The sequence below is a fragment of the Amblyomma mixtum genome, chromosome 1 (assembly GCF_055824585.1).
Source record: "Amblyomma mixtum isolate Tamu chromosome 1, ASM5582458v1, whole genome shotgun sequence".
In the NCBI taxonomy this organism is placed as follows: domain Eukaryota; kingdom Metazoa; phylum Arthropoda; class Arachnida; order Ixodida; family Ixodidae; genus Amblyomma; species Amblyomma mixtum.
The window spans coordinates 47636011-47654499 of record NC_143012.1 but is presented as its reverse complement, the minus strand read 5'-3'; the positions used below and the strand labels follow the sequence as shown (position 1 = coordinate 47654499).

The 18489-nt window shown below is 47.0% G+C and overlaps 1 protein-coding gene across 1 annotated transcript; it reads right to left on the bottom strand.

Moving 5' to 3' along the window:
• Window positions 1–1312: 1312 nt before the first annotated feature.
• Window positions 1313–18473, bottom strand: LOC149366245 (cystathionine gamma-lyase-like). Its single transcript, XM_089569960.1, has 11 exons — window positions 18282–18473; window positions 12294–12375; window positions 10573–10668; window positions 10367–10476; window positions 8956–9087; window positions 8790–8847; window positions 4643–4720; window positions 4022–4174; window positions 3379–3553; window positions 1520–1658; window positions 1313–1413 (listed from the first exon to the last, which is right to left on the bottom strand). Exons 1-11 carry the CDS (start codon window positions 18471–18473, stop codon window positions 1402–1404), a joined length of 1227 nt encoding a protein of 408 aa, XP_089426086.1. The 3' UTR covers window positions 1313–1401.
• Window positions 18474–18489: the final 16 nt, after the last annotated feature.

The following is an 18489-nucleotide window of genomic DNA, read 5'->3' as shown; positions in this document are numbered from 1 at the left end:
CATTCGTTCATAAATCACACAGATGTTTTACCACAACATCTGGGTTCTTAGTAACCTTGGGCTTTTACAAAACTTTTTTTATACTGTTTGACTCAAATACTCAAAGACCACCTCTTGAGATATATTGTGCTAAAGTGCCACCATCAAAATTATCTGAGTCTCTGGTTACGCAGTGGTAACCGGCCTGCCATTTTTTGGTTGCATGGTTGCGCTGCCACAGAAGCTCGTCAACACATCTCTGCATTCAGCGCAAAATAACTGCTCACTCGTTGTGAATGTGAAAACACTTTTTTCTAAAGGCCTTTACCATAAAGGCATATGACGTAAAACCTTTACCCTGAAGGCCTCCAACCAGGCTTTTATCATTGCCAGTGTCGTTAATGACCCTCATCATTATTTAGTAACGTCCTTTATCATTCCTAAGCTACCACTACTACTACTACTATCTCGTTTAATGTCTTTGCTTCATTGTCTGTGGTCACTGATTACTGTTTTGCCAGAGCTTCGTTGCTGATGAGCCTTATAATGCTTTCGCATTAAAATGGTTCCACACTGAACGTTGCTCTCTTTCAAATCAAGCCATTTAACTAGAAGAAAAGTAGAGCAAAGCTTTGCATGCCGAGTGACAGCGGCGCCACTTGATAGCAGCGCTGCCAGGTTCTTAAACAGGCTTTTTTAGCAAAACCATAAATGGTGTAGTCAGGCAAGCTTAGAATTAGTTTTCCTTTTCATAACTTCTAGCCGTATGTTGTATCATCATCATCAGACTGACTACGCCCACTGCAGGGAAATACACCTCTCCCATGTCCCTCCAGTTTACCCTGTCCTTCGTCACTTGCGGCCACCGTATCCCCGCAAATTTCTTAATCTCATCTGCCCACCTAACTCTCTGCCGCCCCTGCTACGCTTGCCTTCTCTTGGAATCCACTCCGTTACCCTTAAGGAATGTTGCATAGTCTGTCTTTACAACCATTCTCTGTGCGCATGGTCCATTTTGAGTGGATAGCATGAAGATCACATTGAATAGGATATATTTGATTAGGGCATCTTTGTATTTTGTCTGTGCCCTGAATAATGTCCTGTCATTTCTGTTTTTTCGCGGGGGGACTATGTATGCTTGCTGTGCTTGTAGTAGTGCCATGAGATATTGTTGGTTCATGCTTTTCGTGTGCGAATAGGCCCAGCTAGTCGAAAAGGTATTTACCTTGGTGTGGAGAAGACTTTTCTTTGCCAAGTGAGCGAGCAAGAACAAAGACATTTACAGCTCTCTTAATTAGTGTAGAAGCATGAAAGGTGTCTTTATTGCGTGTGAAGTGCGAGCGAAAATTTGAATAAGCACTTGTTGATCCAAACAAGAAAACCGAAATTGCGCTGGTATAGCTTCCATAACATGACGTCCAGCTAAGCATGGACCTGGAAAGAACAAATTGAATCTTTGAATAAAGCATAAAAATATAAAAGTGACTATCAAGACAACTGGAAAACTTCAGGATAATGTTGCTTTAAAGGAACGACTTACAGCTTTCTTAAGAGCTTGATCAATGTCTTTGATAAGGTCGTCGGCGTTTTCGATGCCAACCGAGAGCCTGATCATGTTGTCAGTGATGCCCAGGCGTTTTCGCTGGTCTTCAGGCACTGTCGCATGGGTCATGACCACACTGAAAAAAGTAGTACAATTTTATTTTCATTGCAGAAACCGAATCTATCATGCTCTTTGAGAAGCTGTGCATGTAATATCTTAATCAGGTTACTGGCATATATCGAAAGATATTTATATTTTCAAAACTGAGGGTGAATTCAGCAGTGGTAAAACTGAATGATCAATGGTTCAGAATAATTCAAGGAGTAATTGAATTGATGCATGTGTTAATGAGCTTCGTAGTTGCGCTTCAACAGACCTTAGAGTCATTAGTGCCGACATAAGCCTGTTAACTGATTTTAAGCCTGAGTTTCATGAAAAGTAAATTACTATTATGCAGTTGTTGCATTTACAGTCTCATGAGGGCCTACTTTCTTGTGCATTTCATGGGCTTTTTTAAAACCTCTGCCTATGGCATCAGTGCAGACAAGACCGCGACAATATAAGCTTGATCGTAAGGCTATTTTGCCAGGTATTTGCAGCTTTAATTCCTGAAAAAGTAGAGTCCTGAATGCTGTCGAAGCATCTCAAACTGCTGACAGTGACATCAATTTAGCGGTATCTAATGCCACCATCTCAGTGCAGATTGTTAGACTTTAGGTTTATGTAATTTCATTTGTTAGGGTTACCTATTGCTGTCATTAGTAATCGTCGAGGAGGCCTCTGTTCACATTCCCGCCAATATGTTAGGAAGTATGGTGCGACGGTTGCTAATCGACATACTTCTGCATGCATAAATGAGCACTTAGAACAGTTTTAAAGTCAGTGTCATGTGCAATGCGTTGCGGATGGCAGGGTTCACTGAACCGCTTAAAACAGTACGCAACAACAATACGGCAGCCTCTTGAGTCTGCCAATAATAGCTGAGATGCTGGCGCTAGTGTTGGATTACCATGTCACCATAGCCAGGAAATAGGCATTCAAACATAATCTTCCTAACATCCAGAAGGGCCTGACGAAATAGAAGCGGAAAAAAGTAACAGCCCTTCCAGGTGTTGAGAAGATTGCCAGTGAACAAACTAGCCCAGTGTCAGCCTCTGCTTATTCAAAGAAGGTGTTGTGGCAATGAACACTACAGAGTTTGCATGCTTTTGATGAGCACGCAGACGAGACTATTAACGGACAATTATCCCTTTCACAGTTACTTTAAGTGCTCTTTAGCTTTTTGCATGAATCTTCTTGTGCTTCTTTGCCAGCTCACGAATATAATGAAACTAAATTGGAACGCATTGCTATTTATTTCTTGCTGTTCAGAAGAGGATACAGAACATTTTAAGTGTCATTTTTGCAAGCTGTATAAGCGCAGCAAATCTCGTGTTTTACAGCGTACCCTGTGGAGTAATATTAAAGGCTACGCGCGCAACGGACCTAAGGGTTTCCGCTATTGACGTGCGCTGAGGCTACGCTGCACCGGAAGACGAGGAAGTTAGTCTCTCTCTTGCGGCTGGCTATGCATCGCACTACACTGCAACTTCCGTCCCAAAGGCTCGTATCTATTAGCACCCCGATTAAACACATCCCTACAACCGCTACAGCTTTTTATCCTATCCTGCACCAAAATGAAGGATCCTACCACATTTACAAAGCAAAATTTTGTAACAAAAAATAAAATCAAATTGAAGATTTTCATTTGCATATTGCATCAAAGATGCCAGGTGCACTCAGAACAGTTGACATCGTTGCATCGGAGTGTGAAAAAGGCGTTTAGGGAGCAGAACTTTGCCAATGAAAAAACTTACGGCAGTTCTACAAGGCTGTGTATAGAACCCAGACTTTCGCCAAGGGTGATGAGCTTGAGATTCTTGAGGAAGATCGTGGACTCTTTCAGGCCTCCCTTGATCAGGAAGGTCAGCATGCCACTGAAGCCGGAGCACTGACGCTTGGCTACCTCATGCTGCGGATGGCTGGGAAGGCCTGTAAGTTTGAGTGTCACTCATATGTTGCAAAGAAACGAAGTTTAAAAAACTATAATGCATCTGTGTGTTCAGTTATGTGATGTGTCACTAACATCATTTGCTCGCTCATTTAAAGCTGTACTGTGAGTGCATCTTGGCTGCAATGTTGTTTTTCCTCCTGGCTGAAATGTCTTTGCTTCTCAGTACAATTGTTAGAAAGCCTTTGTCCTCTTGACGCTATATATAAAACTTACGGTTGTCATAAACTCACATTCTTAACTTTAGTTTCTGGTAGAGCGCTACAGAAGCGGTCACTTCACTGTGGTCCCAAATGGTTCCAGGACTCTCATCTCAGGCATAAAAAACTGTCTTGCTGTCAGCTTCCTAAGACTGACCAGCCCAGGCTACTGGCAGCGCTGTACTGGCGAACCTTTATATCACGTTGATATTGATATTTGGTCATCAGGTATTCACCGCGCTATCTCACCTGGGTGAATAACTTTCTCGACGAAAGGGTGGGCTTCGAGAAACTTGGCCACTTTGAGGCCGTTCTCCATGTGCCGCTCCATGCGAACGTGTATGGTCTTGAGCCCACGGTTCAGGAGGTAGCAGTCAAAGGGCGAAGGAACGGCACCGGCAGCTGCATTCCAGTTGCAAACAAATTGCATCACATCTGACTTTTGTTCCTTGATTACTGTAGCTCGTTTGCAAGGATGGCAACAGCTCTGGCGAAGCTGTCTTTAAACATTAAATTCATTCGTTGTTGATTCAATGCATGCATAACACAGACGTAAGGCCACTAACTATCGAGCTGGCAACCTTCACGTTTGAATTGCCTTGATATTTTTCTCTTCGCGAATAAAATAACCTGAATGCTATCCATAATTAATGTGCAAGAGTACTCTATTTCATAATGCTGCGTGCAACCAGTTTGTCTCAACTGCACCTAAAATGTCTTTAGTTTCTCGTACTAATTGCCATGAACTAAAGCAGCATAAAACTTTCGATGGCAAATGTTCAGTGTAATGCAGAGCTCAGTAAGGTATGCAGAGAGACTGTGACTGCATCAGTTACGGAAAGTTTTTTATCTTTATGTTAATTACCTTACCATTTTGAAGGAACCGCAAGCGGTCGGTAATTTCCTTGTCATTCGTGCAGATGGCTCCCATGATCACGTCCGAGTGTCCTGCAGTTTCGAAACGAGGAATGATGGTGTTTTTAGAAGCGTAAAAATGAACGAAGAGGTCAGTGCAGTGAAGTCGACATAACTTAAAGGGACACTGAGGAGAAATTGAAGTTGGCTTGTATCGACAGAATACCAGCTCCTGATTACAAAAACGCCACTCATACTGACAACAAAGCTCTTGTAACGTAGAAAAGAGCAAGAACCAAAATACAGGTATCGCCGCCACAGGCCAAACTCGCAAGTACAAGCGTGATGAGATCATAGAACAAAACAGTGTTGCTAGAACCAATGGTTCTGGCAACGCTAGGACACGAGAAGCACAAATCACCGAGGCGCAGCCAATGCATGCGCAAATCTCCTTGACGTCGCCAGATGGCGCCACGTGCCGGGCAGCTACGCGCTCGCCTGAAGCATCGGGACCAATCAGCGCCTGCTCGCCGGCGTTAGGCGCAGGGTTGCCAGGTTTGGCTACTTTGCGCCAAATTGGCTACTTTTGGGAGCTCTTGGCGACAAAAATTTGAGCTTGGCTACTTGGCTACTTTTTGGCTACTTTTGAAGTTCTATTTATGAACACCATTATACTGTTGTACCTGCCTTGTTGTCGATAAATGGGGAACAATTTAGCGGGGTTAGGCCAAATGCGAATTAGTCGCGCAGGCACTTCGGTTTTCACTTCGATTTCGGTTCGAGACTCGATTTTACACGTCAAGCAGGCTTCAGACAAAGATCGGCGACTTAATCAGACTTGAGCTTTGTCTTAAGGGCATGACGAGATAGCATTAATGGGTTAATGCCCAGATATGTGGAATCGGTCATTCTATACATTTACTGATCGCTGAGAGTCCTACCACTCCTGGCGCCGTGGTACCGTGGTGAAGCAATACGCTACTGCCCTGCGATGGCAGGTGCTGCCATTGGTGGGGCTTGTGCGACCCAGGTTGCTCTTCCCAAGCAACCAGTCTCAACCAACCAGTAATTTAACTTCCACAAGCCATGGTGGGGAAAGTACTCATAATCTGGTAGGCAGTGCTTCACTCCTAGAGTTCCACGTACGCCTTCATGCCTTCACGTAGGACTCACAAGGGAGGGCTACACTTTGTTTACCCGTCACGAAATCGCGACATGTCCCCTCTAATGCTCACACATTAATAACTATGACTGCGACAAAAGAACACAAAGTATTTGCTCTGCCGAAGAGAAAATGGTTTATTCTGGTCACTTTTCAAGTCATGTCATAAATACCTCTTATGCTTCCAAGTTATTTACAAGCACTGTTGCCCCATAGGTTGCCCCCTGTCTTTAAACTGTAAATTTCCTGCCTCTGGTGACGTTTTTTTGGTGTCTTGGCGCCAATTCTGGCTACTTTCTGGCCGTAGACTGGCCGTAGACTGGCTACTTTTTGGCTACTTTTATCATTTTCTTGGCTATTTTTTGAGATTAGGTGCTGGCAACCCTGGTTAGGCGGGCTCCCGGTATTCCGCTAGCGGTATCAAAGTACACGGTATGCTAAAGGTGTCTATTTGCGAGAACTTCGTTGACGACTTCGAGAACGAGATCCATCGTAACGCTCGCAAAACGCCGGTGCAAACGTAAGCGAAGCGACTGTAGCGACGGCCGCAATAGCCGATAGATGCCTTCAACGTGCGGCCGGCGGTAGCTTTCTTTTCGGCTGCTGCTAGGCCGCACTGCTGGCCGCCAGAAATCACGGAGTCTGCATCACGTCATGTCACGTCATGTTTCACGTCACTTAGTCCTCTGTCGTCATAGCCGAATCCCAAGTTTGAATCACAGCGGCGGGAAAAACCTTTTCAACTTCGAATCCAAATTTCTTAGAAATAAATGCATTTTTCGCTGCCGGCCAAGTGGCAACAAAGCCATGATATGACGAACTATCGGATTTTGCTATAAAAAATATATTAATAGTGCTCTCCTCAGTGTCCCTTTAAAGGGATACTGCATTAAATTTTAGGCGGTCTAATTTTCTACTGGAATGAAAGCTAAAGTTCTTAAGTCAACTGAAACTGCATCGTTTTTTGCACGAAGCCAGCGAAAAGCACTTTTTCCCCGCATTTTTTACTTGAACTAGTGCACCTGTCGGCGACACCCCGAACTACTGCTCCTTTTGAGCTGTGACGTCTCGTGTCTCCCTGCCACCATGCCCGGCCGCTTCGGCGGCGTACGCCTGCCTCAGCTGCGCGTGGACGCTATGCGCCACATAGGGGACGCGCTGCGAGTACCGCTGCTTGTGTCCGGAGTCGTTTGAGCTCGAATTTGATCCACGTAGCTGCCAGACCAGCGAAGGGTGCCAAAGTATTATTCCGCTAAAGGCTGTAACAGATGTGCGGCGGGGCAAGGGACGCGCCACGCCTTGCCTTCCCAAAAAATGCTAAGCTCTGAAGAATGGATTCGTGTGGCACGGCTAGTCTTTGGACAAACCGTCTAGGTCCGAATTTTTATAGCGGCAATTTAACCAACTGATTTAATCGAGTGGCTCCCAGTGCTCCGGTAACGGTAACAGTGTGCACGGTACAAGGTGTACGAATCCCGGCCGCGTCTGCCGAATTTCGATGGAGTTGAAATTCTAGAGGCCCGTGTGCTGTGCGATGGCAGTGCACGTTAAAGAACCCCAGGTGGTCGAAATTTCCGGAGCCCTCCACTACGGCGTCCCCATAGACTGAGTCGCTTTGGGACATTAAATCCCAATAAAACAAAACAGTACAAGGTGTCTATATTACTGTTTGCCGGCAGCAGCGCGTGGTCGCTGGCAAGCATACCGGTAGTTTGGGCGCATTGCACCCTATAGCTTTTACGCTACGAGCTAACGTTCTAAAAAAATTCAGGGGGCACTTTGTTGACCTAAAGTGTGGTGAGGCGAAAGCCTTAAGCGTGGTGTTGCTGCTTGTGTCACTGATGTGTGGTTAAGATGTTAAGCTAAGAGTGGAACGCGACAGCGTCTTGCAACGCTGCCAGGAAGTCCACGTAACTCCATCGCCCGTTCGGCTCTACTCCTTGCTTGTCGGTAAATTGGTTTTTGAAGATAAGGAAATGTATCTGTCACGCATATCTCGGTGGACACCTGAACCTCGCCGTAACGGGAAGGGATGAAGATGGGAGTGAACGAAGACACGCGTATTCATTAGACGCGCCTTTGTTCAACCATCGAGCTGGCATGGCGGAGTGGTTAGAGTGCTCGTCTCGCACTCCGGAGACCCTGGTTCGATTCCTCAACTCGACGAATTTCCTACTCGGTTTTATTTATTAATCTGGCCTTACTAGAAACGTTAATTAGGCTAATTGGTTCATTAAGCAATTAACTAAACTCAGTCCCACTTTCTTGGAGCATCACTATACGATCCCTTTAATTGGTTGCATGGTTACTAGCCAAAGTACAATTGGCCACGTTTGAAATTCGCGCAATGTGACGTCATGACCATTTCGACCAATTGAAAAGCGTGACATTTCTGTCGGCAACTTCTGCTTAGAACGATGAGGCATTAAAGGCTTCCGCCTTAATAGATACCTTTAGCGTACCGTGTTACTGGAGTACCGGCAGCCCGCGCGCAGCTAATGCGCATGCGCAAATCGCCTTCACGGCGCCAGTTGGCGCTAGGTGCCCGGCAGCCGCGCGCGTTCCTGCTGCATTGGGGCCAATCAGCGCGTGCTCGCCGGTGGTGGGCGGTCTCCCGGTACTCCGGTAACGGTAACACGGTATGCTAAAGTTGTCTGACACCCTTCCTGGTGTTAACGCCTAGCAGATAAGACGAGTTCAGCAGCGCTGAGACATTGCTGCAGTGTGGCGAAGCCTCCGTGTGATAGTGGTTCTAGGCGGAGTGTAAACAGAACAACGCGTTGTCTGTATGTTCATATCGCGTGTTGCAGGCACCTGTCGCCGCCCCGTGGAACGTGCTTCGCGAGGAAAATATTCACATGTGAAGCTCAGTTAACATTCTCCGACTTTTTTTCTTTTATTTATCGCCTGCCAAGTTGACGGAAATGGCTCTCACACGAGTGTACACGGTGTTTGGAAACGAGAACCGATTCAATATTCGTCGAGGCATATACATCTCACCATTTGCATACTTCGTTAGGGACTGAACAGAGACGTCAGCTCCAAGCTGGAGAGGTTTCTGCAAACGAGAGAGAAGCAAGAATTTTTGTCCTTTTAGATATGAAGAGAGAAACAGTGCCTTGGTGCCCAGTTTTACGGAATATTTCTGTCAGGCAGGAATACGCACCTGGAAATAGCAAGACATGAAGGTGTTGTCGACAGCCACAATGGCACTGCATTTCCTTCGGACAACCTCGCAGACTCCTTTAATGTCGACCACTTTCATGGTTGGGTTGCTTGGCGTTTCCAGCCATATGAGCTAAAAAAAAAGCAGATGTAAAAAAAAGAGGGTATGAGAGAGAGTGAATGACTTACTAACTTACTAATGGCTGGTTCACAATTTTGCGCATAAAAAGGGGGGGGGGGGGGGTAGCAAAGGCAGTGAAAGTAGTGAATGAAAAAAAAATTGCTCTTCCTGTCCGCGCGTCGTGCCCCTGGTCATTGGACAGATTGAGTCTATAAAAAATGGTAGCTTAGGTTCCAGCGCAGTTAAACAGTAGGACGCGCGAAAACACTTGAGGGTACCCCGCCTCACAGGCAACCGCATGCAAGATCTTGTCGGCAGCCGCGCGCGGGTAGGTGGAGTGTGCCGGTTTTCATGAGTTGACGGAGCAACTGTGCAAGGCATCCGCCGCGGCGCTAGATCAAAGGTCGAGGCTTCACACACACCTCGGGTTTTTCAGCTTTGCTAGCGAAGTAGGGCTTTCGCACTAAAAATAAATTCTGCCCATAGTGCGCCGACTGAGCGGCTGTTCTCCGCAGCTTTCAAATATCCCAGTAGCCCTGTGGGAGCCATCTGTGTCGGTGTAATTAGTTTAGGCTACGCCCTCGAATCTGGGTTCCTGGGCACGAGGAGAACCGAGTCGCTGTACTTTCTCGACGCACGATTGGTGAGTGTCAAAGCGGCTACAGTGGCTAATTAAGTACTAAATTGTTTCCGAGCACTGGTGGTGGCGGCTTGCTACAGATTCAGCCGTTCCAGGTGGAAACGATAAGCGTTCGCAAGGGCCGCTCCCACCTAAGGAGAGCATTGCTGCGTCTTCCGAAGAATGAAATTGAGAAGTAGACACTGGGACCAATGCCTCAATTTAAAAATTCCAAAGCGCAAGAATTAACTACTCTTGTTACGACCGTCAGCCATCTGCTTAGCACTACCACCTGTGAAATTTCAGTACCACAAGAGTAGCTTAGATGTTGCTTTTATGTCAGTAACGTTTTCACCTTTTATTTTCTATCTTACAGCTGCAAGATAGCATAATAATAATAATAATAATAATAATAATAATAATAATAATAATAATAATAAGCCTTTTCTGTCCCATATAAGTGAATAACTGCTGCGCGACGTGCTCCATCGAGAATAAGACCTTTTCACAAACAGGTCCACGGGCGCCGCCATATTGGGCACTGGACTGTGCTCGTAGTACAGGAAAGAGTTGAGGATTAAGCTTCCCCACGTTCTCCCCACAGACCGAAAAACCGATTTTCCTGAGGGTCGTGAAAAGATCCCTCCCATATCATGCATACACCATACTTACTTTTGTGTTCGGCCTGAGTGCAGCCTCGAGTTTGCCGAGATCTGTTGCGTCGACAAACGTCACCTCGAAGCCCCGAGGAATGAGGCAGTTTCTGAACAACCTGTTTGTGCCTGAAAAGAAAACAAAGGTGAACGATTCGTGGGCAATCAAGCCACGGTGTCTGTTTTCCCAACGAGATGTCGCAAAATGCGCAGTAGTGTCATTACCTCCGTAAAGGTCGTCGAAGCTAACCACGTGGTCGCCGACATTCAATAGATGCGTCAAATTGTGCGTCGCCGCCAGGCCTGAAGCGTACGTAAGAGCTGCAAAAAAGAAGGGGTTGGAGTGAGAAGAAAACATTAAAAGTGGGAGGCTATGACACGCTATGTCCCCTTTGTTTATAATGTCTTGGCATGGTTGTAATGCCTGTTTTCTATCTCTGACCACAGTAAGCTGGTACGCAAATCCTGTCGCTAGGGGAAAAAAAAGGACAGATATCTGTAGGCAGGGAGAGACTTCCTGATTTTGCCAACTGACCATGTTGATTCTGGGGAGACACAGGGATAGGAACGTGTGGAAGGTTCGCAAGATGCCGCACAGCAAAAGATGCAGGTGCGGTATGGTGCGTTTAGCTGAAATGCCGCATACGGAGTAATATAGCGCATTCCCTGAGCGATCGAAGCGCCAGCGATACTACGCAAACGGGCTTTGGCTGCACACCTCAAGAGCGGAAGCTGCCTATACTACACACACGAATACGCCTAGGTCAAAGGGAATAAGCTTTGACCTAGAGGCTAGCGCCTCCCCTTTAAGGGTAGAAAGCATGCTGCCTTCCGGAGCTGATTTCGATCAGTATATATACTGTATATACGGAATGCTTCCATGTTGGCAACGCAGGTATATTCCCACTGCAAAGCGTAGTGACTTGGTGCAATTAGTATAGTGGGAGGAGGCTTCTGAACGCGGCACTGCGTATCTTGAGTTTAGCAAATAGAGGAGGTTGAAATCTCGGTTAAAATATTCGTAGCTGCTTGAACTTCGCATGTTTTGAAGAAGGAATTTGTCTCCGTTGCCAACCGTAAGTATTTTGTATTTTAGGTGCTGCTCCATAAAGAGAGTGCTCTAGAAGAGAGCCTACCCCCTTTTTACTCCTCTCGTGTTTAGAGTCTACTGGTACCGTACTGTGTAGAGGGATCAGATGCCGGATTCACGAAGCTGTCCGTAAGGCTTTCTACGTAAAATCGAGTAGCGATTGGCGTTCCTCTCTGTTGTCTTACGCTAATTAACGTGACTCGTCGGTGCTTGGAAAGCTGTGGAACGCACCTTATCTGTCGTTTCGTCGGCTGTCGTTAGTCAACCACTAGAAAATCCTTCAAATGCAGACCAACGAACTGATATTACTGAATATTGCTAAAACGTGCACATGGGCACACTGTAAAATGGACTCGTCACGGCATGGAAGAAAGCACGCCAGAACAGAGTCGCCTCTGAGAATTCATTTCACGCACTTCAGCGCTGCGATCGTAGTGTACACCGGGCTCAAATTTTTTCACTGTACTTTACCGTAATGAAGTTTACTGCCGGCTTGCGACAAGAAGTTATTTGCAGTACAAAAACGTTAATCATCATTAACCTATGATTGCGTGGGTTAATGACATCGCAGTCGAAATCAAGAGGGAGGAATGCGCTTGGGCAAGGCATGGAAGGCGAAGCCAAGATAACCGGGATTCCAAGAGATGACAAACGTAGAAAGGGCGGAAGAAAGGTAGGTGGGCGGATGAGATTAAGTTTGCGGGAATATGGTGGCCACAACTGGCAAAGTACAGGGTTAATTGGAGAGACATGGGAGAGGCCTTTGCCCTGCAGTGGGCGTAGTCAGGCAGATGATGATGATGAGCACTAATTGTTGCCGCATCCTATACCAGGATTGTAGCCGGTTTGCACGTACCATACTTGGCATGCTCCAGTGCGGCCAGACAGTCTTCGAGGCATCTTCGTGTCGGGTTGCCAGATCTAGAGTAGCGAAATTGCTGCGAAGTGAAATGGACACATGTGAAACTGAGAGAGAGAGAGAAAAGGACGGAAAGGCAGGGAGGTTAACCAGGCGATGCCCAGTTGGCTACCCTACACTTGGGGAGGGAAACAAAGGGGAAAAAAGGAAAAAGAGCAACAATGAAATGAGTTTTCTAAGTGTCCAGCGACCACTATGTCACGGGGACAGAGGGCGCGCACTGAAAACTTGAAGATTATAGGCGGCAATGCAACCACGAGTCCCTTAAGAACCTCAGGAGCGCTTTCACCACTTTCCTTTGTGAGGAAGGTTGTGACCAAGGCCCCAGAACGTTGGACTCTGTTAAAGGACGCGAGTCCAAGCGGTGCAGAGTAGCAATTAGGAAACCGCGCTCTCGCTCAAAACGAGGGCAGTCACAGAGGAGGTGTCCGATCGTTTCATCACAACCGCACTGGTCACACGCTGGAGAGTCTGCCATTGCGATGAGTTGGGAATAGGCGTTTGTGAACGCCACTCCCAGCCACAGGCGGCGCTACAGTGTAGCATCACCGCGGGGGAGGCCGAATGGTATATGATGTTGAAGCAAGAGGTTGAAGTGGTGCGAGTGGGGTGTCCAACCTCCAGGGGCAGGTTCTCTCTCACTCTGGTTACTGCGCGCGACATTTCCTTACAGCTAAACTGTGCCCGGTGTTTGAGGCTGACTAGCAGCAGTCTCTTGACCTAAAAATTAGGGTTTTGCAGCTGGTTTGGAAAATTCGGGAAGTTTTAAAGGGCCACTGACCAGGGTCCGGACATTTTTGAAAAACAAGCCCACTGCATAGATGAGGCATCGAAGATAACCTCTGCAAAATACTAGAGCCATGCGCGCCCCGAAAAGCTGCGAAAATTCAAATCAAAGCCCGCTCGTTCTTTCCTTCAACAAAAACGTCCCCGCCCCACTACTCTGAACCCCCTTGACGTCATGGGGGTTACTTTCGCTAAATGCACTCCATTGGTGCATCGTTCTGACTGACGGGAGAAGGTTGGGCGTAGCCTTGGCATTGCGTCGTCTGCACAACGCTTTCCGCAGCACCTTCTGTTTTGCCACATGCCTACAAACCCGCATGAAGGAACAACAACAACAAAAAAAAAAAACTGGAGGGAGCGTACGGCGACAGCCTTGAACCCTAGCCATAAAAAGTAAAAGATAGTAAAACTGAGTTCGTTGGTTCGCCCTGAGTGGGTTGGTTCGCAGAGGTTGTGACCACCCTCTGACAAACAAGAATGACAAACATCCGTTTGTCATTCTCAGTTAGCAAGCCATCTTTTCATTATTTTAGGCCTCCCCACCGTTTCACGAGCGGAGGGGCGGAAGTCGGTTGTGTTCGAAACACACGGCGAAGCGCGGACCCGGCAACCGCCCGTTTGCTTTTCTCCATGTGTGTTTGTGTTCTGTGTGTTTGTGCCTTTTCTCCGCTTCAAAGCGCATGTCATTCATTGGAGTCAAGGCGTACGCAAGATGCACGAAGGATAAGCGGTGTGTGTGCGGAGCGGTCAAGTGGGTGAGCGAGGGAAAGGCGCTCTGCTGCACTGTAATTAAAACCTTGTTTTGGGAGGCTTGCATAGAAGAAAAAAAACTGAGAAGGGAGCGCGCACGCAGAGCGTCTCGTGACGTGATCACGTCGGGGGGAAGGGAGGGGGGTGGGGGGGGGGGGCGAACCAACTTACTCAGTTTTACTATCTTTTACTTTTTATGGCTAGGGTTCAAGGCTGTCGCCGTACGCTCCCTCCGCATTTTTTTTTTTGTTGTTTCATGCGGGTTTGTAGGCATGTGGCAAAACTGAAGGCGCTGCGGAAAGCGTCGTGCAGACGACGCGCGACGCCAAGGCTACGCCCAACCTTCTCCCGTCAGTCAGAACGATGCACCAATGGAGTGCCTTTAGCGAAAGTAACCCCCATGACGTCAAGGGGGTTCAGAGTAGTGGGGCGGGGTCGTTTTTGTTGAAGGAAAGAACGAGCGGGCTTTGATTTGAATTTTTGCAGCTTTTCGGGGCGCACATAGCTCCAGTATTTTGCAGAGGTTATCTTCGATGCCTCATCTATGCAGTGGGCTTGTTTTTCAAAAATGTCCGGACCCTGGTCAGTGGCCCTTTAAGCGCAGGAGTGCACTCTGACGTACATGTATCCGGACGCTGAACATTTTTTTTAACAAAAACTTAGTTCACAAAAGCCGAATCGAAGGCAGGTATATACAACCCAGCGGACTGCGAGGGCGGATATAATTGTTCCGCTCAGTTACCAATTGACTGAAAATCAATTATAAGTTAATTGCTACAGTTAGCGTGCATGTTTGTATTGGAAACTTATACACGGTCGTATTACTAAATAGCTGCATTTGCCAGAAGTCCTGTCGTGCGCTCTTGTTCAGAGGTATTCTCATATCCATTACACATTCATTGCTGAGTCAGTGTAATTTTTCAAGCAAACTGCGACTAGCTGAGCATACCTGTTTCCAATCACGCAGCTCCTGGGTTCGAAATTTTGACTACCAACAGCGTGGACCAATAGATGAAGCTGATATTTTCCGTCTTCACTCTAGGCCAGCAGAATCAGAAACGCCACACGCAACATCTGCGTTGCACATGGGCACATAAAATGTAGAGTGCTCACTCCGAGGTAAACCTGTTAAGCGCTTTTCTCGGTGAACCGATCAACGTGGTAGTTTTCCGTTACGGCCCACTGCTAAGCCTAAACCTTTTGTCCCGCACAAAGTACTGCACACAGTAAACAGGCTCTACACTGTAACCGGCGGCTCCACACTGTAATTATAGGCACTAAAGGGACGCGTTCGACAATTGAGTGGAAGGCAAAAAAAGTGTGGCATTTGTGAGCTACACTCCCCTTTTGCTTAGCTACAAAGGGCCAGGATCTCATTCCGGACGAAATGACCGGGATAACATAAAGGAGACAATCACAGGCACCTTCTGTGGTTGTCTCTTCAGGATGAGTTGAGTAAGACTTGAGACTACCAACTGTAACTAAACAGTTAACTCTTTTTGAGGCTGCACAGTGCAAACGGCTTTTAGGCGGCACACTGTAAAAAAATGACTGGTGGTTCAGCATTTCTAAACACGAAATAATGTGCCAAAGCATGACTTTTTTCAGGTGGACACCGCTGCCACGTGCCTCAAAGCGCGTTTGACGTTTTCACTGACCGACAGGAGCCAGTAATGCGTTTTTCTTTCTTTAAAATCAACGGAGTCAAAAAATTTGTGAGGGAAGGAAATAGCGCATTATCTCACACCTCGGTGGGCATCCGAACTGTGCACAAAAGAAGGGATAAAGGATGGAGTGTGTAAAGAAAGATGTGCCGTGGTGGAGGGCTCCGGAATAATTTCGATCACCTGGGGATCTTTGACGTGCACTGGCATCGCACAGCACACGGACGCCCTTGCGTTTCGCCTCCACAGAAACGCGGCCGCCGCGGCCGGGATCGAACCCGGGAGCTCCGGCTCAGTAGACGAGCACCCTAACCACTGAGCCACCGCGGCGGGTCAAACAGAGTCTAAACCTTCCGCTGGTTTTGAGAAAAGGAAAAGCGCATAAATGCCTCAATGTATGTGGACGCTACCGCCTACTCACAGCGCGATTTAGGTGCCCATTAACTCAGAGCCAACTACACTTAATTGATACTGAGAGGCTTCACACAGGCGGCTAGAAGTGCTTTCGCTTTATACTGTGAAAAGATAAAATAGGCTGAGTAGAATACAGGACGTTCGGGCGAAAACCCACCCCATCCATTAGTTCCGCAAATAACCGCCAAGGGTGAGTAGCGCTGTTCGAGTCGCGTGAAAAACTGCCCCAGCTCGAGAAGTACGCGTTGCTTGTCACAGGGAGGAGCTCGAAGCGCGCTTTTTCTGTTCCTCCTGGCGTCAGCCTCGCTTCTTTGAGCTCCGCTTTCCATTCTTGGAGTGGCAATGAACTCTTCAAACGCTCGGCAAGCAAAACAAATACACTGGGCGCATCTCTGACACTTCTTCCTTTTTATTATTTTTCTTTTTCTCTTCTGTTGAGTAAGCTGTGCCATCCAAGGTTGAGTCTTACGACACCCCTTATTGCTCAAACGCAGAGGGGTGGCAGGTCGGGAATATACGAACTATGCTCTAACACCACAGGTTCAAGGTACTCACGAATACCGCCCTGTGCTCGGCAATTCCAACTTTTACTGCGCGCTCCATGTTCGCCCCTTTGCATGGGCGTCCGGAAGGGGGGGCAAGGGGGGGGGGGCGGTTGCCCCCCCCCCCTTCCCCCCCTGGAATTACGGATATTATTTATGCACTAGTTCCTACCGCCGGTGGATGTGGAGGTGCATGCTGTACTGTGGTGGCTTCATGTAGTGCGACATATGGTGCGGAGTGGTATTGTATGGCTTCACGGTAGTATGGTACCGTATGGTTTGGTGAGCTATGGCATGGTATGGTGTGGTATGATATGACGGGGTTTAATGGTATGAAATGACATGGCGTGATATGTAATTGCGTAGTATTGTTTGGTGTAATGTGTTTCTGGGTTGTGGGGCATGATTCGGTATGGTGCGATACGGTGTCGTTTTGAGGCATGGTATAGGACATGGTGTGGTGTAGTATGAAGTGGTATGGTATGGTATGGTACGGTATGGTATGGTATGGTATGGTATGGTATGGTATGGTATGGTATGGTATGGGATATGGGATATGGGGTTTAATGTCCCGAGGCTGCACATGGGCTAAGCGGGACGTCGTAATGGAAGCCACCGTATTAATTTAACCGCCTGAGATCCTTTAAGGTGCACTGATATCGCACAGAAAACTGGCGCTTTTGCATTTTTCCTCGATATGCAACCGTTACGGCCGGAATTCTACAAGTTCTGCTTTAAAGCGCAAAAAAAAAGAAAACAAAAAGGTCACTCAGTCTGCCGCATCATACAACGTTAACGCACCGCTTGACCTGTGGTGACATTATAGTAGGTGCCTGCACGAAAACAATTTAATTTTACAGTATTTTAGAAATTAAATTAAATATAAAGGAGAAAAAGCTCTGGCATGTAAATTGGCACCAACTTGGCAACTATCGCTGCCGCATGCAGGTAGCAGAGGGCGGGCAAGTTTAAAGCGGTAAAAGCAACGGAAAATATTAGACGCCTGTATACCAATCCACCGTGGGCGCCCAAGCGATGGTACTGACTGCGTGCAAGCCATTTACTTGAGCTGTACTGTACCCCCAAAGCGAAAGTTTCGATGTGTTCAACGCGACATGTTAAATTTACAAATTGTTCTGTCCGGTCTCATCTGTCAGTCACATTTGTTGCGTGCGGTTATCACGTAGCTAATTGCGCACACACAAACGAGGACGTGAAAGAAATACAACGAAGTGCAGAATTTGTAATTTGTAATTTTCTTTATTCTGCACTTTCCTTACAATTATTTTTTGTTGTCCGCAGGAGCAAACAATGCTTTTACGCGCGTCACGGCAGTCAAGCTAAGAGCGCAATACAGATGCATTCACAAATTTCAAACATACATACAATTTCTCATACTTTTATCAACTTATATATAAGTGCACGTTAAAGAACCCTAGGTGGTCGGAATTTCCGGAGCCCTTCACTACGGCGTCCCTCATATCCTGAGTCGCTCTGGGACGTTAAAACACCACAAACAAACAATAAACAAAATATACACATATGGGTTTAAAAGTAAAGTTACACCACTACAAGCAACATCACTAAGCAATACCACCATTACCTTTCATGAAAAGTACGCACTACTGAGGTCAGATAAAATCTAAAGTGAGGTTTGAATTTGCACATGCAAAAAAAAAATGTCGCTTACGGAAAGTGAGAAAACTTACATGATATGCCTCTTTAGTATTTTTGCGCGTACGAGAGAAAAAAAATTGAACTCCACTCACGAAGGGCTCAGCCGGTGCCCGCTGCTTGAACGTGGTGGCCAAAGAGATGGGTGGCACCAAGGCTCGAGATGTCCACTGGTCCGGCTCCTGACCGGCATGAACGGCGTTAGTATCGAAGTGCAACTCACCGTAGTCGAGCCGGTGATCCTCCAAGTCGCCCTTACTACCCGTCTTGACATCATTGCTACCCATCTCGTCAAGTGTTTAC

Bases quoted from the DNA above. Each gene is read 5' to 3' on its own strand.
- LOC149366245 (XM_089569960.1), bottom strand. From the start codon at position 18,473: ATGGGTAGCAATGATGTCAAGACGGGTAGTAAGGGCGACTTGGAGGAT. The intron at 4,721-8,789 runs GTGAGATGTATA...TCGAAACTGCAG, and splicing joins CCTAACGAAGTATGCAAATG to GACACTCGGACGTGATCATG. The intron at 1,659-3,378 runs GTAAGTTTTTTC...TACTTTTTTCAG, and splicing joins CACAGCCTTGTAGAACTGCC to TGTGGTCATGACCCATGCGA.